Below are 18065 nucleotides of genomic sequence, written 5' to 3'. Positions count from 1 at the left end.
CTGCATTTTATGTAAACATGCGCTACAGTTAGTGTGGCTGGCTGCACTGCTGCATTTTGAATAGTCGACTGTGTGCTAATTTTTAATTTTTCAGTCATTATCTAGGGTGTAAGTTCCTTGCCACGCTAGGTGTACATTTAACTGCATCATTAATTTTTATAAAAGGGATTGCACCAAAGCTGGGGACCGACCTTCTGCTTTCCCCTTTCGAGGATTTCTTTTTTATACATTGTTTTGGGCTGAACAGCAAATCAGTATTTTTTTTCCACAGTTGTATTTAAAGTTGAATTTGCTTTCATTCTTGAAAATTGCATACTGTGATGCTATAGTATTTAGTGCACCTTGTGGGGTGTGTGGCTAACATGTGATTACCAATTTTTCGAACTCATCCTTTCAGTTGACAGCTACTAGCTGATATTGGCCTTTCAGGCCTCCTAATAAAGTGAGGAAGACTACACTTAACCCTTTGAGGGTCAAATTTTTTTTGCCAAATGCGACCCTCCAGGGTCGATTTCTCATAATTTAAATTTTTCTGACGGATCTATTTTGGGAAAACATTGTAATTTTTTTAGGGTTATCATAAAGGGACAAAAAAAAATTATTTGTGTTGTTACATACATGGTTTATTCATGACTAACACAAGAAAAATTCTAAAAATACCTTATACGAATTTTAAAAAATCATCAGTTCCGTGGGTGCAAGAAGCTGAAAGTGCTAAAGGACGAAACCGAAACTAGCCTCTGGGCGTCCGCACACAACCGGATGCACAAGTGATAGCTGGTGCATCGCTGTAGTAAAGCATAAAAAAAAGAAAAGAAAAAAAATAAGAACCATCGGCGTAAGAAAATAATTTCACGTATTCCCGCAGTGTGGCAGCGCATGCCAAGTGAGAGATACGATCAAAAAAGGCGCGCTTTTTGAACATACAAGGGATGACGTGCATGTACGTCATCGACCATTTTCAAGGTGTTTGCAGGGGACGTACCTGTACATCATTGACCCTGAAAGGGTGCACTGCATTCCTCCATTGCGTGCAAATGTGTGTACCTTATGTTGGATTTTCTTTCATGTACAGTCAAAGCTGGATATATGTAATTCAAAAGCAGCTGCCTGCAAGTCAACATAATCTATATTTTTAAATATAAAAATCTTGTGTATGCAGAAGAGATTTCAAGATGATGTTCCCACTGCTGTTTGCAAGCAACAATTCAGAATGGCTGAGTATGATATAGATGGGCTGGACTGTACTATTAGCCATTCTGCCACTATTCTGAGATGTGCACCTGTTGAGGTTACCTGTTGTGCAGCTGCTAGCTAACATTCATCTTTCAGGACTCCTTATTGTGTTAACCGAAACCAGGTGTAAGTATACATGTTGTGCCTGCTGCATTCTTCCATTAGGTGGGAATGAGAGTTCGGAGTGCTGGTAGTCGTAACATCTTGTAGCGTCTGTTGATTCTCCTTCAGAAACACATAGTGGCATTCAAAAGGTTCCGCAGAAAATGGGTAGAGCATGTGGAAAAGGTGTCTTGTCGGAATAATGAGTTTTAGTTAGAAGTGGTCATGTAAACCAACTACAGTAGAACTTGTGTTTCTAAGTTATTCAGTGAAGCATTCAGAAGTAGTTTAGCAATTGGATAGGCACACCATCGAGACATGCATTAAAGGAGCCATGAAGAGAAAACACAAGTTTGGTTCATTCAAAAGATTGTCTCGTTAGAATCATACTGACACCACTTTTAACGTAAACTTCGCTCAAATAAGCTACATAATTAGGAAAAACGGGAATGGTCATGCGACCCACCAGCTCATTTCCCGCAACAGAACCTGTGATGTCACATGGGCTAAGCTCTGCGATTGGCGGAGGCTGGCAGAAGCAGATGCAAATTAGGTAGAGCTTACAAACTAGATGAACGAGCAATTTGCGCTTAAATTTAGGGCACATTCTTTACAAAGCAATAGGAATGATGGGACAAACAGTGGAAGTTACGAAAGCACATGTAAACATAGAAGTACTGATGCGTTTTGCTGTTCGTACTGCGCACAGCATGCTTTGGTTTAGCTGCACAGCACTATGGGGCTTGGGGTTGTCTCAGAATCTCTATGGTCTCAGACTCCATGGTCTCAGACGACACTGGCCGATTGACGCAAGCAAGTGTCTTACGTGACCCCATTTGTCGAGCGAGCACTGTTTCAGGGAACGAATATTTTCTCCCAGAACAAAAACAAGCCAGGTTTAAATGCGGGCAAAAACAAACCAAACGCTTGCCACGGTATGGTGGCGCCATCTAGGTTACGGAACGTAAAGAAACGCGGGAACAAGCCAACACCGCTACAGGGTGGAGACAACCTTTGAACGGTCCCGTGCCGCCGCAATTGGGCCAACGGGCTCAACGCGTTATTCTTTTCGTTTCCCACAAGACCTAGCAACGCGAAACAGACAATATGATTCAAACTTCTTCAGTAAACCGCGTTGCGGCGATAATTTTAGCGCGGTTTTGAGACAATGACTTGCTTCGGCGGCGAGCGAGCAACCGAACATGGCGGCGCCAGCGTTACGTGTCTCTACCCTGTACGGCGGATGCGTGAATGAAGGTACTCTAGGCTGCAGAGCGGTCGGTTCCCGTGATGTCACTTGGGACCACGAAAACGCACGATTGAGCGGGAAAATCAAAATTTTAACCTAAATTGTTTAATTTCTCAGTGAATAAAGCACCGTTTGTATCCGGACAAGCGCTGGGGGCACTATAAAACACGAAATCTTTCGAATAAAACCAACTTGCATTTTCTCTTCATGGCTCCTTTAAAGCATGGATGTTGTAGCGCGGTCTACAGACGCCCGCTATATGTCACATGGGGTTATGCGGAAAAATACAGAACCTAGCAACTGAGGAATAAAGGAAAGAATAGCTGTTGAGGTGGTGATGGTGTACTGGAAACCACATAATTTTTTTGTGCCTAATGTTTCAGGAATTCAGAAATGGTGGTGAATATTTTGGTTCTGATTAATTTTTTATTCTGTGAAACAAACCAGGTGCCCACATGCAAAATGATGTGGGTGTGGGAGTGTTGTCTTTAAGGTTGTTACCACCGGGAAAACTCCAGTTGGTCTTTTCAATGTAGCCATTGGCCCCAGAACACTCATGTAGAGTGATGTTTAGCTGTTTAGTGAGCCTGCACCCATGCTATGGCTTGCTGAGCCGGCCGTATCGCGGAAACTGTAAAAAGAGAAGTGCGATGTTGGGGAAAGGAGAGTGATGAGATGGGAAAATGTATTTTCTAGTTTATAAATTTATTTTGAATTTTATTACAATGCAAACTGTGTAATAATGGGAATAGAAAAGGGTCTGATTCAGCGTTGGCAGATTGGAAGGCGGCTTCAACACCAGCCCCTTATAAATTTCACTGGATTTCATCAGCACTGAAATACGCCCCTTATAATGTCTTTTCTGCTCCTGTATCATTTCTGCTCATGCAGTTCTCCAAAACATGGCCTTGAAGGGGGTGCTTTTGTTGCTTATAGCAAACCATCTTACCACGGAAGGGGTGACTTGATTACCTCTATAATTAAAAACTGAGGTGGTGACCTCATTACGTCTGTCATTAAATTAGCAAAATAGCTTAGAGAATTGACATGAAATTTCTTCTTCATATCTGTCGCAATACCTTTTTATAGAGCACTTACTCCATGCTAGCACAGAAAGGTGAGGCGCTCGCTGTGCTTTTCGTCTGTTTATATTGTGGTCTCGACCTCACAATATGCATAACCCATGCATTACACAAGGCATACACTCATACACACTGCGAGGAACCACCCCGGGTTCGAGCTAGTTGAGCATGCTCACGAGAATGAAACGCCGCTGCGCCAACTCACCACCGCCTCTATCGGGCAGATGGAGTATGGGCAACCAAAGAATATGCCCAAGGTATGGAGAGAACATGTTTATTTCACGCCAACCCCCACCGGTCACAGTACATATTTCCCCTTAGTGAAAAGGGGCGAAGGGCAATCTGGTGCAATGTGCAGCTGCGCTGACCAGAGGGCTCAGCAGTCAGGACAAAATCCGACTTGCCGCCGTGGCTCAGTGGCTAAGGCATTGTGCTGCTGAGCCCAAGGCCGCGGGTTTGATTCCAGGCCTCTGTGGCCGTTTCTCTGATGGAGGCGAAAAGTGAGAACGCCCATGTGTTCGAGCTTTCGGCACAGATTAAAGATCCCCAGGTGGTCAAAATTAATCCGGAGCCCTTCACTACGGTGTGCCTCATCGCCTGTGTAGCGTCGGTGCGTTTTGAACCTCATCATCAATCAATCAAGGGCAAAACCTGGGGTGCGACGCGCATACGAGTACGGCCACCGCCACGCTGGCCGATGGGCTCGCAAAAAGAAAGAGACAGTCCCTCCGCTTCGAGGTGCACACAACACGGTGTGATCGTCAAGTGTTGGGTACGGTCTATATGTAAGCATAGGGAAGAAGGAGCAACCTGAGGCTCGGGCCGGCAGCCGGAAGGGCTTGTGGGCTTTCCTGGAGCAACAGAGGTGCGACCGGAAGGTGAAGAAATCTCGATGTCCCTTAGGCAGCATGGAGTGCGTCTCCCCAATCCATCTCTCGTGCAGGGCGAGCATTGTGTGTCCCGGTGAGAGAGGGTTTGGGTCCAATTCAAAATGGGCCCATGAGGTTAGGGTCTAACCATGAGCCAGGGCGGAGCAGCCGCTGTGAGATAGTGTTTTATCGCGCACCGGTCTCTGGCACCTACACCTCAGCAGGAATTGATAAACTTTGGCTTGGCCCTAAGCCGTAACGCAGGGGCGAGCTGGCCCTTAGGGACGAGAGGGGGTTCTAGCGCGGGCTAACGCGGTCCATTTTGGGAGAGATGTGAAAGGCTGCGGACGAAATGATATGGGCCTGCCAGTCATGGAGTCCTTCAGTGGCCTGTTTGGAAGTCCATGTGAGGTGCAACAGCTGAGTCTCCGACCAAGGGAGAGAGGCTGCCAGCTCTGCTTTTTCTCCAGCCTTGTACCACTATGTGCCATTTTTATACCTAATTTTTTAACTGATATTGCCTGGTGTAGCCGTAGCAGCACCTCAACACCAGAAAATCCAAAATTTCACCAGATTTTCACAGTCTGGTGCTGTATTTCACCAATTGGCAACGCTGGTCTGAATGTTTGTTGCTACTTATTCAGAATGTTGTTGACGTGAATTAATAGTATCAATTGATGTTTGCATTGTTAGAACATTTTTTGAACAAGCTTTTCACCTACTGCATGTGTCTCGCAAAATTTCTAAAATTTGGGTGATCGCAAAGATTAAGAACTTTATGGTGTTCAGAGTTGAAGTATGTAAACTATTTTCTGGGAAGGGTGTTACCTGGGAAGGGCTTTTTGACTGTGTCACTTTGTGCGAGCTCAGTTTAGAAGAGGGCTGGGCAAAAGCTGAGAAAAGCAAAGCTGGGGTATATGCATGAAATTCGAAAAGGCTGATTTATGTCCTGCAATTTACCTTTTCCCTTCATCTGTTCCTTTACTCAACTGCTGTCTAGCATTCTGTGCATGGTTTTCAGAGCTTCTTTTGCCTTGAGTAATGTTAATTAGTATGTCCTTGTATGACATTTTATAACTGCCTTATAAAATTTGCTCTATTTTATGTGCAATGAAATATTCTTGCATATATTTGCACACTTTTGCTTATAAATTGGCATTAAGTTAAACTCAGGTTAAACTCAGGATTTTGCCATATGAAACCACATTTGAAACTCCAACAAAATTGCAGTGAAAAAAGGCCTTTCGTGCCAACCAAAATTCCACTGATTTTCCAAATTTTCACAGCTATGTTGGTTCACATCGCTCCAGATGCAAGCCTATTTTTCTCTGTTTTGATGCTTTGCTAACATTTCTGAACTTAATTTGACAACAGTGAAAGCCAGACCACTTTCCCTATGCCATCTTTGAGTTTCTTGACTATTTGTTGCTATTTGTTTATTCACTCAGTGAGGCCCTCATATCAGTAATGGTTAGCTGAGGCAATTGCAGCAGTGAGTAAGGAATTGTAGTAAGAAAACACGGCTCCAAAGCTGCTGCATTGGAGGATTTTGCTTAGCGTTGCAAAGTGCATTCTTTAATAACATTTATTCACCCCGTACATATAAATTTTGTTGTACCAATCGTAAAGGAAAAGCTGTGCCTTAAGGACGGGACAGTGTAAAAAGATAGGACAAGCGGAGATGTGGCATTCCTTACATCCTTTTTTACTGTCATGTCCTTTATGTGCAGTTTTTCTCTTTAAAATGCAACACCAACTAGCCCAACAACATGCTGCCCTTATAATATCAAGCTTTTATTGTGCAGGTTTTGTCTGACTTTGTTTTACGATACCTCAATGCAGATCCCAACTTGGATGAAAGAATGCGCAGCATAACTGTGGGTCTTCAGTCTTCATTCAGTGACACAAGCAATAAGGTAAGGCAGTTTCGTAATGTTCTTTTGGAAGATTGGAAACCCACTTCATTTAGAGGTTGTTACAACCACTGTAATGCTAAATAAGACAAGATGGTCAAAGCACTTGCTTCGACCATCCTGACAAAGCCTACCTGTGTGTTGTGGAGTCTTGAACAGGGCACTTTAGAAATAGTCTGTCTAATGCGTGTGCTGCATTGCAGCTTTCAGTTGACGATTGAACATGTACTTACAAGTGTGCCTAATGTGCCACTTAATGTGCCACTAGGGTTGCCACCTGCTTGTTTCTGGACCGGCCCGACAGGTTTTTTAAACAGCAGGCCGGTTACCGGTCCATACTTAAAACCAACGGTCATTGGCCAATTTTTTGGCCCTCGTGCCGTGGTTATGTCCGTTTTGGTGTTTTATAAGCGTCAATTCAATAACGAAGATGATATATATGTGTCGACAAGCTGCGCAAAGACACACGAGCAGAGAAAATACGCGGGCGAGCGCGCTGCATGAGGTGACGGATAGTCCGAGCCTTTCAACTATATAATCAAAAACTAACTCGAAGTTATAAAAATGCAGTACAGGGTAAATTAGGAGCATTTATTGAATTTTATAAGCTACAAGAAAGGTTTTGCCATACCCCTGTCGTCAAATTCCTTGGCAGGTACCATTCTCGCACACAGAATATGGGCGCCAGAGATTATGCCACAGTTTGCCCAACATATTAAAAGAGCTTTATAAGCAATGCATCGATCCTTTATCCATGAGGGAAAAGAGCATGTTGGAACTATTGTTGTGATGGCTTTATTTTTTGTGTGAATTTTACTCGCGAAAACGTGTCCCTGAACGCAGGAAATAATATTCGTACCACCTTCATTCATTCTCACTCTCGTGTACAAATTGTATGTATCATTTGGAACTCTTATATACCATGTCCTGAAATTCTGCCTTGTTGCCTGCTTACATTTTATGTATTATGTACTTGTTTTTTACATTTGACAAGTGCAACATTGCTGTATATTCACGTTGCTTTTCACTGGTTTTACGGTGCGCGCCTTCATTTAGATATTCCTAAGGTGAACAAATACTGTTTCTATTTGCGTTTTACCATGATGTCTTAGCTATCCCGTTTTTATGTTACATGTTACAGAGTAGGAAATGAATTATGCAACAGTATGTGTGTTTGTCTTGTATTTGTGGTGTTTACACTTCTTTGCTGCTAGTTGACGGTGGCCGGAGCTCGGTGAAGCTGCTATATTGCAGTTTTTTTTTTTTTTTTTTCGGCCACCATTTTTCAACATTTTTCACCTGGTGTATTGTTTCGGGGAAATAAACCTAAGGGAGGAACAAAACAACGAAATGCTGCCGCCGCTGTCAGCAATTCTGGTTACTTTTCAGTGAAGCACATACAGAGCAATAACCAAGCTCTCAATCACTTTCAGTACAAGGATTATGTTGATTCCTCTCTAAGAAAACACTACAATAAGTGGCACTGCATGTCAAAAACATGGCATTTTTTTTCAACACAAATTAAACATTCTATATACCATGCCTTCCCCCCCTCGATGGGCCGTTTTTTGTTTGTTTGTTTGTTTTTCCGGGGAAAGGTGGCTACCCTACGTGCCACTTGATAGACAGTTGGTTTGAAGGCCTTCAGAAAGCTTTTGAAATGGCCTTGTAACACAGGTAAAGCAAGTAAAGAAAGCAGCATGCCGTGATTCAAAGGATGGTTTCAGGGTTGAGGCACCATGGATTGCTTCATACTTTGTTCTGAGTAAAGAATTGTATCTCAATGCATGACTGAACCAACCAACCGGTGTTTGGTTCAGTCAGTTGCTTTCCCATTGGTAGTGGCATCTGTAGCTTGAGAATACAGGGTTTTACCCGCTGAAAAGTTCTCAACGAAACCTTCAGCAGTATTGCAAAGTTTTTTGCCGGTATGTTTGGGGCACAATGATGTATGTATACAATTTTTAGATGATTAATTGCTACCAATTGAAAAAGGATTGGGAGTGTGTTGAAATAAGAAAACTAGAGACAAAAATTAATAAACATAATAAAAATACCGCATCTGGCTTGTGGGTAGATTCTCCAAAGTAGGCCCTCAAATGCATTAGTGTTCCGTGTCATACCATTTCACAACTGATGGTAGGCGAGCAATAATTCCATGCTTTTCTAGAGTGCTGTTTTAGGGCACTTCTTGTAGCCCATGTATTGCATGAGTATATGAATTACCAAATTGAGTATGCAAGCTGTAAATTTAAGCTGAGAAATTTGGCGACTCTGCACCTTCAAGTGCCGCTGTTGCAGTATTAGAAATTCAAGACTAGTGTCTATTATTTTGTGTAGCCTAATTATACCTGTTTAGTTCCTAGCTTTGCCGCTTTCCATGTTATAATGCAGGTATACCAATATTATTTTATTTTAGGCATTGCAAAGAGTGTTGTTTAGGTAACGACCCGCCGCGGTGGCTCAGTGGCTAAGGCGTTGCGCTGCTGAGCACGAGGTCGCGGGTTCGATTCCCGGCCGCGGCGGCCGCTTTTCTGATGGAGGCGAAAAGCAAAAACGCCCGTGTGTACGAGATTTCGGCGCACGATAAAGATCCCCAGGTGGTCAAAATTAATCCGGAGCCCTCCACTACGGCGCGCCTCATCGCCTGCGTTGCGTCGGCGCGTTAAACCCTACAATCAATCAATCAATCAATCAATTGTTTAGGTAACCCTCATTCGGGTTCAGCTTTTGCTTGAAGGTTGCCTTTTACGGCAAGGTTTGTTTAAAACATAAATTGGCAATTAATCTTTATTTCGGATTGGAATAAAAGCAACATTTTTTGTGTGGGGCTGCACACGGCGTTTTTTTTTAATGGAACTGGGGCGCTTGTTGTGGCCAAAACAAAGCACTTGGAGCATTTATTTTTTGTGCTAATAAGCGATGTGGCCACTCCACATTGTGTGAAGAAAGAAATTGTCGCTGTGTACGTGGCCCCTGTAAGTAAATAAATGCTTTTATTTCATTTCAGAAGGACAGGTAGGTCCAGTCACCAGGTTTGGTTTTGAAAAGCAAAGTAGACCATGAAATGAAACCTTTGAGATGAAATGAAACCTTTGAGCAAAAAATGTTTGAAGTGGCTACAGTAGTGCTGTAACACCTTGTATTTTCATTGACAACTAATGTTTCCAGTGTTGTTGATAACTATTATTAATCCAGAAGCTTATTCAGCACATCCTTTCCTCCCTGTGCTTACTGTTTGCAGGTGAAAAAAGTGTTGGCCCAAGTGATTGTTGCTCTGGCACACCATGGCTACCTGGCTGCAGATGCTGGACATGCTATGATTGAGTTCCTTGTTCGCCAGTGTGCTCTTCCCGATGATGCCGTAAGCCCTGCCTCCCCTTTGCTTTGCTGCAATAATATAGACGCTGCATAATGGCCATTGCAGGTGAAGTTGTGATTCATGCATAGCAAAATAAAGTTTAATAAAATGGCTATGAAAAGATTCTGTTCACCTTGATTCTATAAGTACAACTGGTGAATACAACACATGGTGCTTGTTCAGGCAATTCAAAGTGCAGGAGTTATTCATGTTGTGTGTGAACTCTATCTTGTTTTGTTCTGGAAAATACTGTTTATTAACAAAACTTCTGGTTAGCATTTGCCCATGTATTGCCTCTTTGTATTCTTGCGGTGTGGTTGTATCGTTGCTAGAGTACGGATGCCAAAACAAGGAAGAACGTCCCTGAGTTGGCAGAAAAACAGGTTACCAACCGACATTAGAGATACCTTCAGTATTCCTGAGAGGCAGCTGAATGGTGTTTTACTCCTTGCTGGTTAGCAAACGTTGATGCTTAGTATTCATTTTGAGTGTGGATGTTGGAAGAGTGGAAGTGGGAAAAAAGTGACAGTGCAATGGGGGAGTGTACCCTCAAAATAGTTTAACTCTTTTGGTTGCCCCCGTTTTTTGGTGCTCAATAGCTAGACAAGAACACTTCAAAGATCACACAAAAATGCAAGTCCTTGTTATGTCCATCTAATGTCTTTGCTCAGTGCTGCACTATAGAAAAATAATGGATATCTATCAACTGGCCTAGTTGAACAGGCCTTTGGTTGTTCCCATTACTGCACCTGTCCATTTGGGAAGTTAGTAAGGGCTTCTGGAGACTTATGGGAGCCCCTGTTAGTGCTTTTTTAGCATGTATAATACACGTTGCAATTGTCCGAGTTTTACTTACTCTGGTTTAACCGCTGTGGAAGCTAGTGGCTAAGGGTTGGGCTATTGAGCCCAAGGGCACTGGGGGCTGCTTTTCAGATGGAGGCGAAAAAAGAAAACATCTGTGTATCGAGATTTTGGCGCACGTTGAAGATCCCCAGGTGGTCAAAATTAATCCGGAGCCATCCACTGCAGCGCGCCTTGTAGCCCCATGTGTAGTGGCGGCACGTTAAACCCACAAAATTTGACTTGTTAAACTCACAAAATTTAACTTAGGTTGTGTGTATATGGCTACTCTGCTTCAGATTACTTGCTGATTGCCCTTAATAATCAATAACCGCCGTGGTGGCTCAGTGGCTAAGGCGTTGTGCTGCTGAGCCCAAGGTCGCGGGTTCGATTCCTGGCCGCGGCGACTGCTTTTCTGAGGGAGCCGAAAAGCGAAAGTGCCCGTGTGTTCGAGATTTCGGTGCACGTTGAAGGTCCCCAGGTGGTCAAAATTAATCCGGAGCCCTCCACTACGGCGCGCCTCATTGCCTGTGCAGTGTCGGCGCGTTAACCTCATAATCAATCAATCAAGCTTGCTCCCAATATCCCTGTCGGCTCCTGTTTCAGGCCAGACGTCCGACAGACCTTGACTTTGTGAGCAACGAAGCCCTGCGCACCATGTGTGAAAATGTTTTGCAGCTGCTGACAACCACTGTTGATGACATTGACAAGGTAGGTCAGTTTGTGATGTTACTTTCTTGGAAGTCTTTGCCCTAGCTGGCCTTGCACCATTAACCTACAAACATCAGTTTGTGATGTTTCGGCTTCAGCTTCTCACTGGGGTGTTTTATTGGCCCTTTTGTTGTGTGTGTTTGTGCAGATTATGTGGCCTTCTTTATTTGAGTACCTCTTGTCCGAAGAGCTGACCCCAGCTGTGGGAATCATCTGCAAGTGCCTTGCAAATTTTGCCTCAAAGAAGCGGGAGGCAGGTTACCTCATTGAGATCAACTATGAGACACATCGTGAGTGACCTGGTGTTTTTGCATTGAACCTCAGAGGGTAAATTGTGGCCACTTGTGTAACATTTAGGCTAATTTTCCTAGTGTCAAGGGCTTCTGATTTTGTACATTTGTTTCATCTAACCTGTAAATGGAAGGCCCTAGGCCTTACGTTAAACTAGGTGCACGTTGCAGAATGGATCATATTTATACAGAATTATACACAAGAAAGATACACAAGAATTCATGCACAAGAAGGATAATAGAACAACAAGCACTAGTTCCGTCCTTTTTACCAACCTGTGTCCCTGGTTCCCACCATGGCTACATTTAGTAACGTTATGCATGCTGACGGATGAGGGACATGGTTCTGCAATTCACTCAATCCAGCCTTAATGCAGTGTACACGGTTTTAATTTTTTTCTGTGAGTAGGTGTTAATTAAGTGTAATCAAAAAGCTTTTTTGCCTTTACTTCTCGTCGGGAGGCATTGGGAAATCACAAAAAATGTAACATTGTTTTTTGAGCCCTGTTCTTGGTTGCCTGTTTGGTTTTAGCTTGCAAATAGTTAGGTGCTGTGCTTCTGCCAGTGGATATGGCGGGAGGCCGAAAAATAAAGAAGGGTAATCTCAAGGCCAGTGAATTGTAGCTTTCACTCTTTCCCTCCACAGTTGTCGCCTGCCTCCATGCTGTCTCTGTTTTGCTGACACTGTGTCGTCCATCCCTGCTGTAGCGGGCGTGCCCCAGCCCCCCGAGCTGCTGTGCCGGCTGCTGGTGGTGCTGGGCTCACCACTGGTGCACCACCAGCGGGGGGTGCACGTGCTGCGCCTGCTGCGCTGCCTGCCCACGCTGGTGCACCGCAACCTGGTCGCCCTCTGGGACACCGTGCTGCCACAGATGGCTTCGCAGCTGCAGGGTGGGTCCATCGGGGGCGTTGGCTGCTGGACATCTTGGGGTGGAAATGTAAAGGGGGGCAAGGAAGGGAAACTCCTCGTGGCTGTGGGGTCCTTGCTGGTTGTTGGCCCCATTTACTTTGCACTGTTTTTAGCAAAAAAAAAAAAAAAAAATTGTACGCCGTTCACTCTTTTTTTCCCCTGGAGGTAGTTTGAGGAAATCGAATTCAGTGGTCAGTGTGCATGGTAAATGAGTAGAAAAAGAACAAAGCTATCTTTCTTGGGCTTAAATGTCATGCGAGTTTTCCCTTCCTTAGCAGCTCTTGATATCGTTAAAGCTATGTGTCTCAGTTGTGAATGTCATTGCTTTTATGCTGCAGTTGCAAACAGGCTACACTACTTTTCCAGAGTGGTAAAGTCGTGAAGTGCTTCCAGAAGGAAGGATGTCTTCGTAGCTACTGAGTTGACTGAATAAATATGTGCTACAAGGAAAGCTGTGGACGAGGAACCAGGATGCAAGACAGACGATGCAGTGCAGGCTTCCTTGTTTTTCCAAGCCTTATTTGCTTTGGGTTGCTTTTTCCTTGTGTTTTTTCTTGCCATATACACTAATTTTTTTGTACATCTTTTCCTTTGTATGGGTTTCCTTCGTGCTGGTGTTCCTTGTACAATCCCATTAATTAGCTTGTTCATATTTTCTAATAACTCCAATGTGGTTGCGTCTTGTCTGTCTGAAACTGTCTGTGGTTTCTGTGTTCTGTGCTTGCCATTTTAAAGTTTTGGTTCCTTTGCAGGAAAGAGGCAATAATAGTGGTCAATAAATAATGGGGGTCAAGAGGTAATTAATGGGGGTCAATGGGGGCTTCCTAATTATATAGTTGTACCGAAAAAAATGCTTGAGGAAAATTTGTCTTCTTTACTTTAAGCTTTTACTTTAAGCTTTAACTCTGGTGAAGACTCTTGTCTTCTCATTCAGACATTATTCAGTGTGCAATAGTTAAAAACTAATTTTATACACTGCATACCAATTAACCCTGTAACAACAGGGGAGGAAAAATCGGAGGAAAAAACTTGCCAAAATTATGGGTTTTTGTCTGGAAATGTACAGATACATTTGTAAAGGAAAGGAGTATATTTTATTGATGTAATTAGTAATAATGATACAAGATTGCAAGATGTGGGCTTCACTGCATGCAAATGCTCTTTCAGCAGAAATAACAAGGAACATGATAAAACAGTGATAAACAGAGATAAACAGTGATAAACGGCCTCTCCCTCATAAAATTAGAGGTTGATACAAGTGCAGCCAATCAAAGGGAATGGAGTTAGAGGAGGATAAGTACCTATTATTTATGTCAATTTTTCACCAAACACTTTCACCTGCAACGTCCTGAGCACTGTCTTCTTAATTCCCTTACTGTTTCTCTTCAGTGTTTCACCGACTCAATATGGGAGGAGGAAAATGGCTGTGTAACTGTCTTGTTTGGGCGGGCTCCTGAGCGAGTGGTTGGTATTGCCAGGTGCCATTGATCAGCCGGAGACTGGCCTGGACAGGGAGTCATGGCGGGAGCAGATAGTGGATCTCACCCAAAGGTGCTTTGTGGAGGTGGACAAAGAGGAGTGGACCCTGTCACTGGGCAAGGCCATGCAAGCCCAGTTGCCCCTGTACAGTGCCTATCCGGAAGACAAGGTCAGTGCTCATCGCTGGCAGACGAGAACCGTGGGTTGCTGTCCAGTGCCTCCAATCCTTTGTGGTCCGTTATCGGGCAGGGAAAGCGCGACGTGGCCGTAGCGGTCCGTAGTCGGGTTCTGCCCGACTTGGGTGTTCAAGGTTGAAATCCGCGGTTTTTCTCACTGCGATACGCACACATTCTTTGTATACATGATGTGCCATCTCATGAGGGATAAGTGAACTTTGTTGAAGTTCACTTCTTTTTGCACTAGGGTGCAGCACAATGTTCAGCACTGGCCTTCTGGATACCAGAGCGTTTTCACGTGCGCACTGTTTGCTGAGAAGCATCGCCGCTTTCCCGTTGCATGCATTCCACGGTGGTGCACTTAGCGAAAGCGATGATGGCTTCAGTGAGGAAGAGAATCATGTGCCTCCGTCAGATAGTGATGACAGTTATTCAACAGAAGCGAGTGACTAGGACCACGACGGCGGCGGAGACAGCACTGTGCAGACCTATACTGTGCGAGCTACGCATTTGTTGAAAGACAATGAAATGGTGGCGAAAGCTTTTTCTTTTTTTTCTGGCTTCTAGAGGTTTCCATTACCAGTACTTTTATTTTGAGGCACACACGGCTGTAGAATTGTGGCGAGAAAGAGCAGCGATACCTGCAGTACCGCCACAACCTCGCCCAGCAGCTGGTGGCTGACCTGAGGGCTCGAGCCAAAAAGCTGGGCCCGTCTGCACTTATGGAGTGTGAGGGAAGGCTAGATGGGATGAGCCATTTCATCTACAAGCTCCCAGGATGAAGCAGCAAGGACTGTGTTGCTTGTAGCGGTAGAAAAACGAAAGGAGTCAGGAGGGAAACTGTTTTTCTGCAAAACCTGCAATAGCAACCCTGGCCTACACCAAGGAGAATGCTTCGAGCGGTTTCACACGCTGCTCAAATATTGGTAAAGGAGTTTCAAGCAGAATGCATGAGATCTGCTCAAATATTGGTAAAGGAGTTTCAAGGAGAATGCATGAGACAAAATAAATATCCCGCGAGTTTTTCTTGCACATTTCGTGTTTTTCTGAGTGGTGCCGGAAACTGGCAATATAACTTTAGACTGCTACAGCCGGAAAGTGGGTAAAAGTTTTGGGCCGGGAAGGGTTAAAACAACGGGTGCCTTTAAAACCACTTGTCAGCACTTTTCTTTTGCATTCACAAAAATTTTCCTCTTCCTTTGCAGTACTGGCAATATAACTTCGGACTAGTACAGCCGGAAAGTGGGTAAAAGGTTTGGACTGGGAAGGGTTAAAACAACGTGTGCCTTTAAAACCACTTGTCAGCACTTTTCTTTTGCATTCGCAAAAATTTTCCTTTCCTTTCAGTTTGTTGCAGTTTATTGAAGTTTATTGCAGAGAGGTTTCGTGCAATGGATAATCGGCAGGCAGTGGGGTGGTGTGCCTGATGCGCACATGGCAGATGGCAGATGGCAGATTGCAGCTGTGGAGAAAGGGATTGTGCACTTCCTGTTGATAGTGCACGGGGCAGTTGTGATTTCTGGGGAAATTTGTCTACATTCCCTGTCCTGTGATAAATATAAAATGCATACGAGGGAAGGTTCAGCTCTTGCAGAGGCCAGTTGGAGCCTAGAGGGAAGTTCCTTCTGCTGGCTCAAATTACCCTATTAGGCTGGCGTTGAAGTAAATACACTTGGGCAGGTGGATGCCAGGCTGAAGGACAGGTGCTACAGTTGACTCTCGTTAAATGGGCCCTGATAGTCCGACAAAATGTCTCCATTTTATCCGAAGTCTGTAATATCCACACTTCACGGAGGTGGGGGTGGTGGGTTGGGTAGATGTCGTCGCCATGTAATGATCATTTCTTACCTCAGCAGGGAGGGGGGGGGGTCAGGCTAGTTATGTAAGTATTTGCAGATTATGAATTCCACAGCATTGTTAAGGGGGCAGACTGGTCTTAGAGCTCTTCTCTTATTTACGAAACCAACCCTAATGAAACTGCACAGCATTATGGAGTTTTTTGTGCTGATTTCAAATCTCCAATCAGATTTTTTGCAAGATTATTTTTGTGATAATTAGTGATTAATTGCAATTATTTTGGGTCGCAATTACAAAATTCCCACTCCATACAGAATGGCAGTTGCCACGTCGCTAGGCAGACAAATGACTAATGAACACAATGTTGGTAGACCTTTTTTGATTTAGCTATTTTTGGTCATTGAGCAACACACTGAACATCACTCCTCCCGCGCTCTGTCAAAAATGGCTCACAGGTGGTGTCAATTAAACACAGTAATAATTTTCCAAAGCCTCCACTTGAGAATTTGTTTCCAACATTGTATTTAGGTATCAGAAGCAAAAGAAATTACAGCCACACCTGTTCAGGGCGCCGGGATATCCATCGGCGAAACATTAGGTTCGTGTTGCAAGAAAAGTGCTATTTTACCATCAAATTTCGTGCAAACTAAGCTGTAGAGTGCACTTCAAAATAAAATGCTATTTACATTAAAATATGGTGCCTTTTGATGGGAAAGTTTACAGGCAGGCAGAAAAATGGCTGTGGATGCCGAAAATGCCATTTTTCAGAAAACGATATTTTTTACTGTTTTTCGGCCCCAAAGACCCATCTGCCCTTTTAAGAACGATGTCAATCACCAATAGCAATAATTTACAAAGTTTCTGCGCATGTGCTGCTTTACTGAGCAAGTGCCGTTACATTAGGTGCAGGGAGGCCTGGGTGGCCACAGAAACAATAGAGGCATCAGCCAGGCTTATCCTGATAACTTTTGCGTAAATGGCACAGCTGTTACAGTAATGTTAAAAAAAAAAAGTTTTCTATCAGACGTTTGTTTTACTTAGTTTTGCTAATGGGCTTGGAATAAATTCATTAGTTGAGCGGGTGGGGACGCATTTTGCCTCAACTAAGGCAAGACTACTGCTAAACTGAACTAAAATATTCATACAAATGCTCCTCTCACAGCAATAAATTATTCCAATTTGTCAGAGAAACTCACCAGGATATGGGCTTGGAACACCGGAGCACCTCAGCCGAACCTTTGGTTGTAATGCCTAACGATGTTATTGCAAAGAGTGAGCTACGAACATCCAAAGTAAGAGATGAAGGAACAAAAGTTTTTATTTACATTTAGCTCAAAAAAGAACTGCATTATCAGAGATTGTTGGCCCCCGGTGAGGGTGTATACAATGAATTTGCACCACATTTCAGTCAGCTGCAACACTTGAATGTAGCAGTCGCTGCTGCTGAAAGTAGTCTTTGACTTCTTTCATGCGGTCAATCACTTGCTGTGAAGTCAGTGTGACTTTTCGAGGTCCACTTTCCTGCTCACTGTCATTGTCTGATGACAGCTCAGAATGGCCTTCCATCGTGGCTCTCACCTCCTCATCCGTCAGTTGCTCATCGACAACACTGTCGTAGAATGTGATGAAGTCGCAGAAGCTGTCTGCTCTGAATGCCTCCCTGACGTGAGGCCACACTGATGGGACCGATGGTTCATCATCTATGCCGGATGACTCCTTGGAGGCAGTCTCATTATTCCTCAGAAAACCAGCCTTCCTAATGCAGTTGTTGATTACATCACCTTTCAACTGTTGCCAAATTCTCACCAACACTTTGACTGGAATTGACTGGAAATCTGATGTCTAGGTATTTCCAATTACTGATTGTTCTGCATTTCGAAGAGCAGGTGTTTGACAAGGCCCGTGCAGTATTCAGCCTTCGCAGAGTGCTCAATGCCTTGATCTATTGGCTAGAGCACCAATGTTGCATCTGGGAAAAAGCAAGCCAGCTCAATTTCTTTGAGCTGGGACATCTTCATGTGGCTTGAACAGTTGTATAAAAAAAGCAGCA

The 18065-nt window shown here is 43.9% G+C and overlaps 1 protein-coding gene across 2 annotated transcripts in view; it reads left to right on the top strand.

The window, feature by feature from the left end:
- Positions 1 to 18065, top strand: part of C11.1 (maestro heat like repeat family protein c11.1) — a 111976-nt gene that overhangs the window by 25940 nt on the left and 67971 nt on the right. For both annotated transcript variants that reach the window (XM_077686347.1, XM_077686346.1), the window contains 6 exons: positions 6381 to 6454; positions 9696 to 9815; positions 11259 to 11363; positions 11512 to 11653; positions 12362 to 12544; positions 14042 to 14211. In XM_077686347.1, the coding sequence (XP_077542473.1) occupies positions 6381 to 6454; positions 9696 to 9815; positions 11259 to 11363; positions 11512 to 11653; positions 12362 to 12544; positions 14042 to 14211 (794 nt within the window). The remainder of the gene's footprint in view (positions 1 to 6380; positions 6455 to 9695; positions 9816 to 11258; positions 11364 to 11511; positions 11654 to 12361; positions 12545 to 14041; positions 14212 to 18065) is intronic.

Source organism: Haemaphysalis longicornis, unplaced genomic scaffold, assembly GCF_048455015.1.
Source record: "Haemaphysalis longicornis isolate Haplotype H1 unplaced genomic scaffold, Haemaphysalis longicornis Haplotype H1 scaffold_1, whole genome shotgun sequence".
NCBI classification, from domain to species: Eukaryota; Metazoa; Arthropoda; class Arachnida; order Ixodida; family Ixodidae; genus Haemaphysalis; species Haemaphysalis longicornis.
Note: the sequence above shows the minus strand (reverse complement) of the source record. Positions and strands in the feature narration are given on the sequence as shown.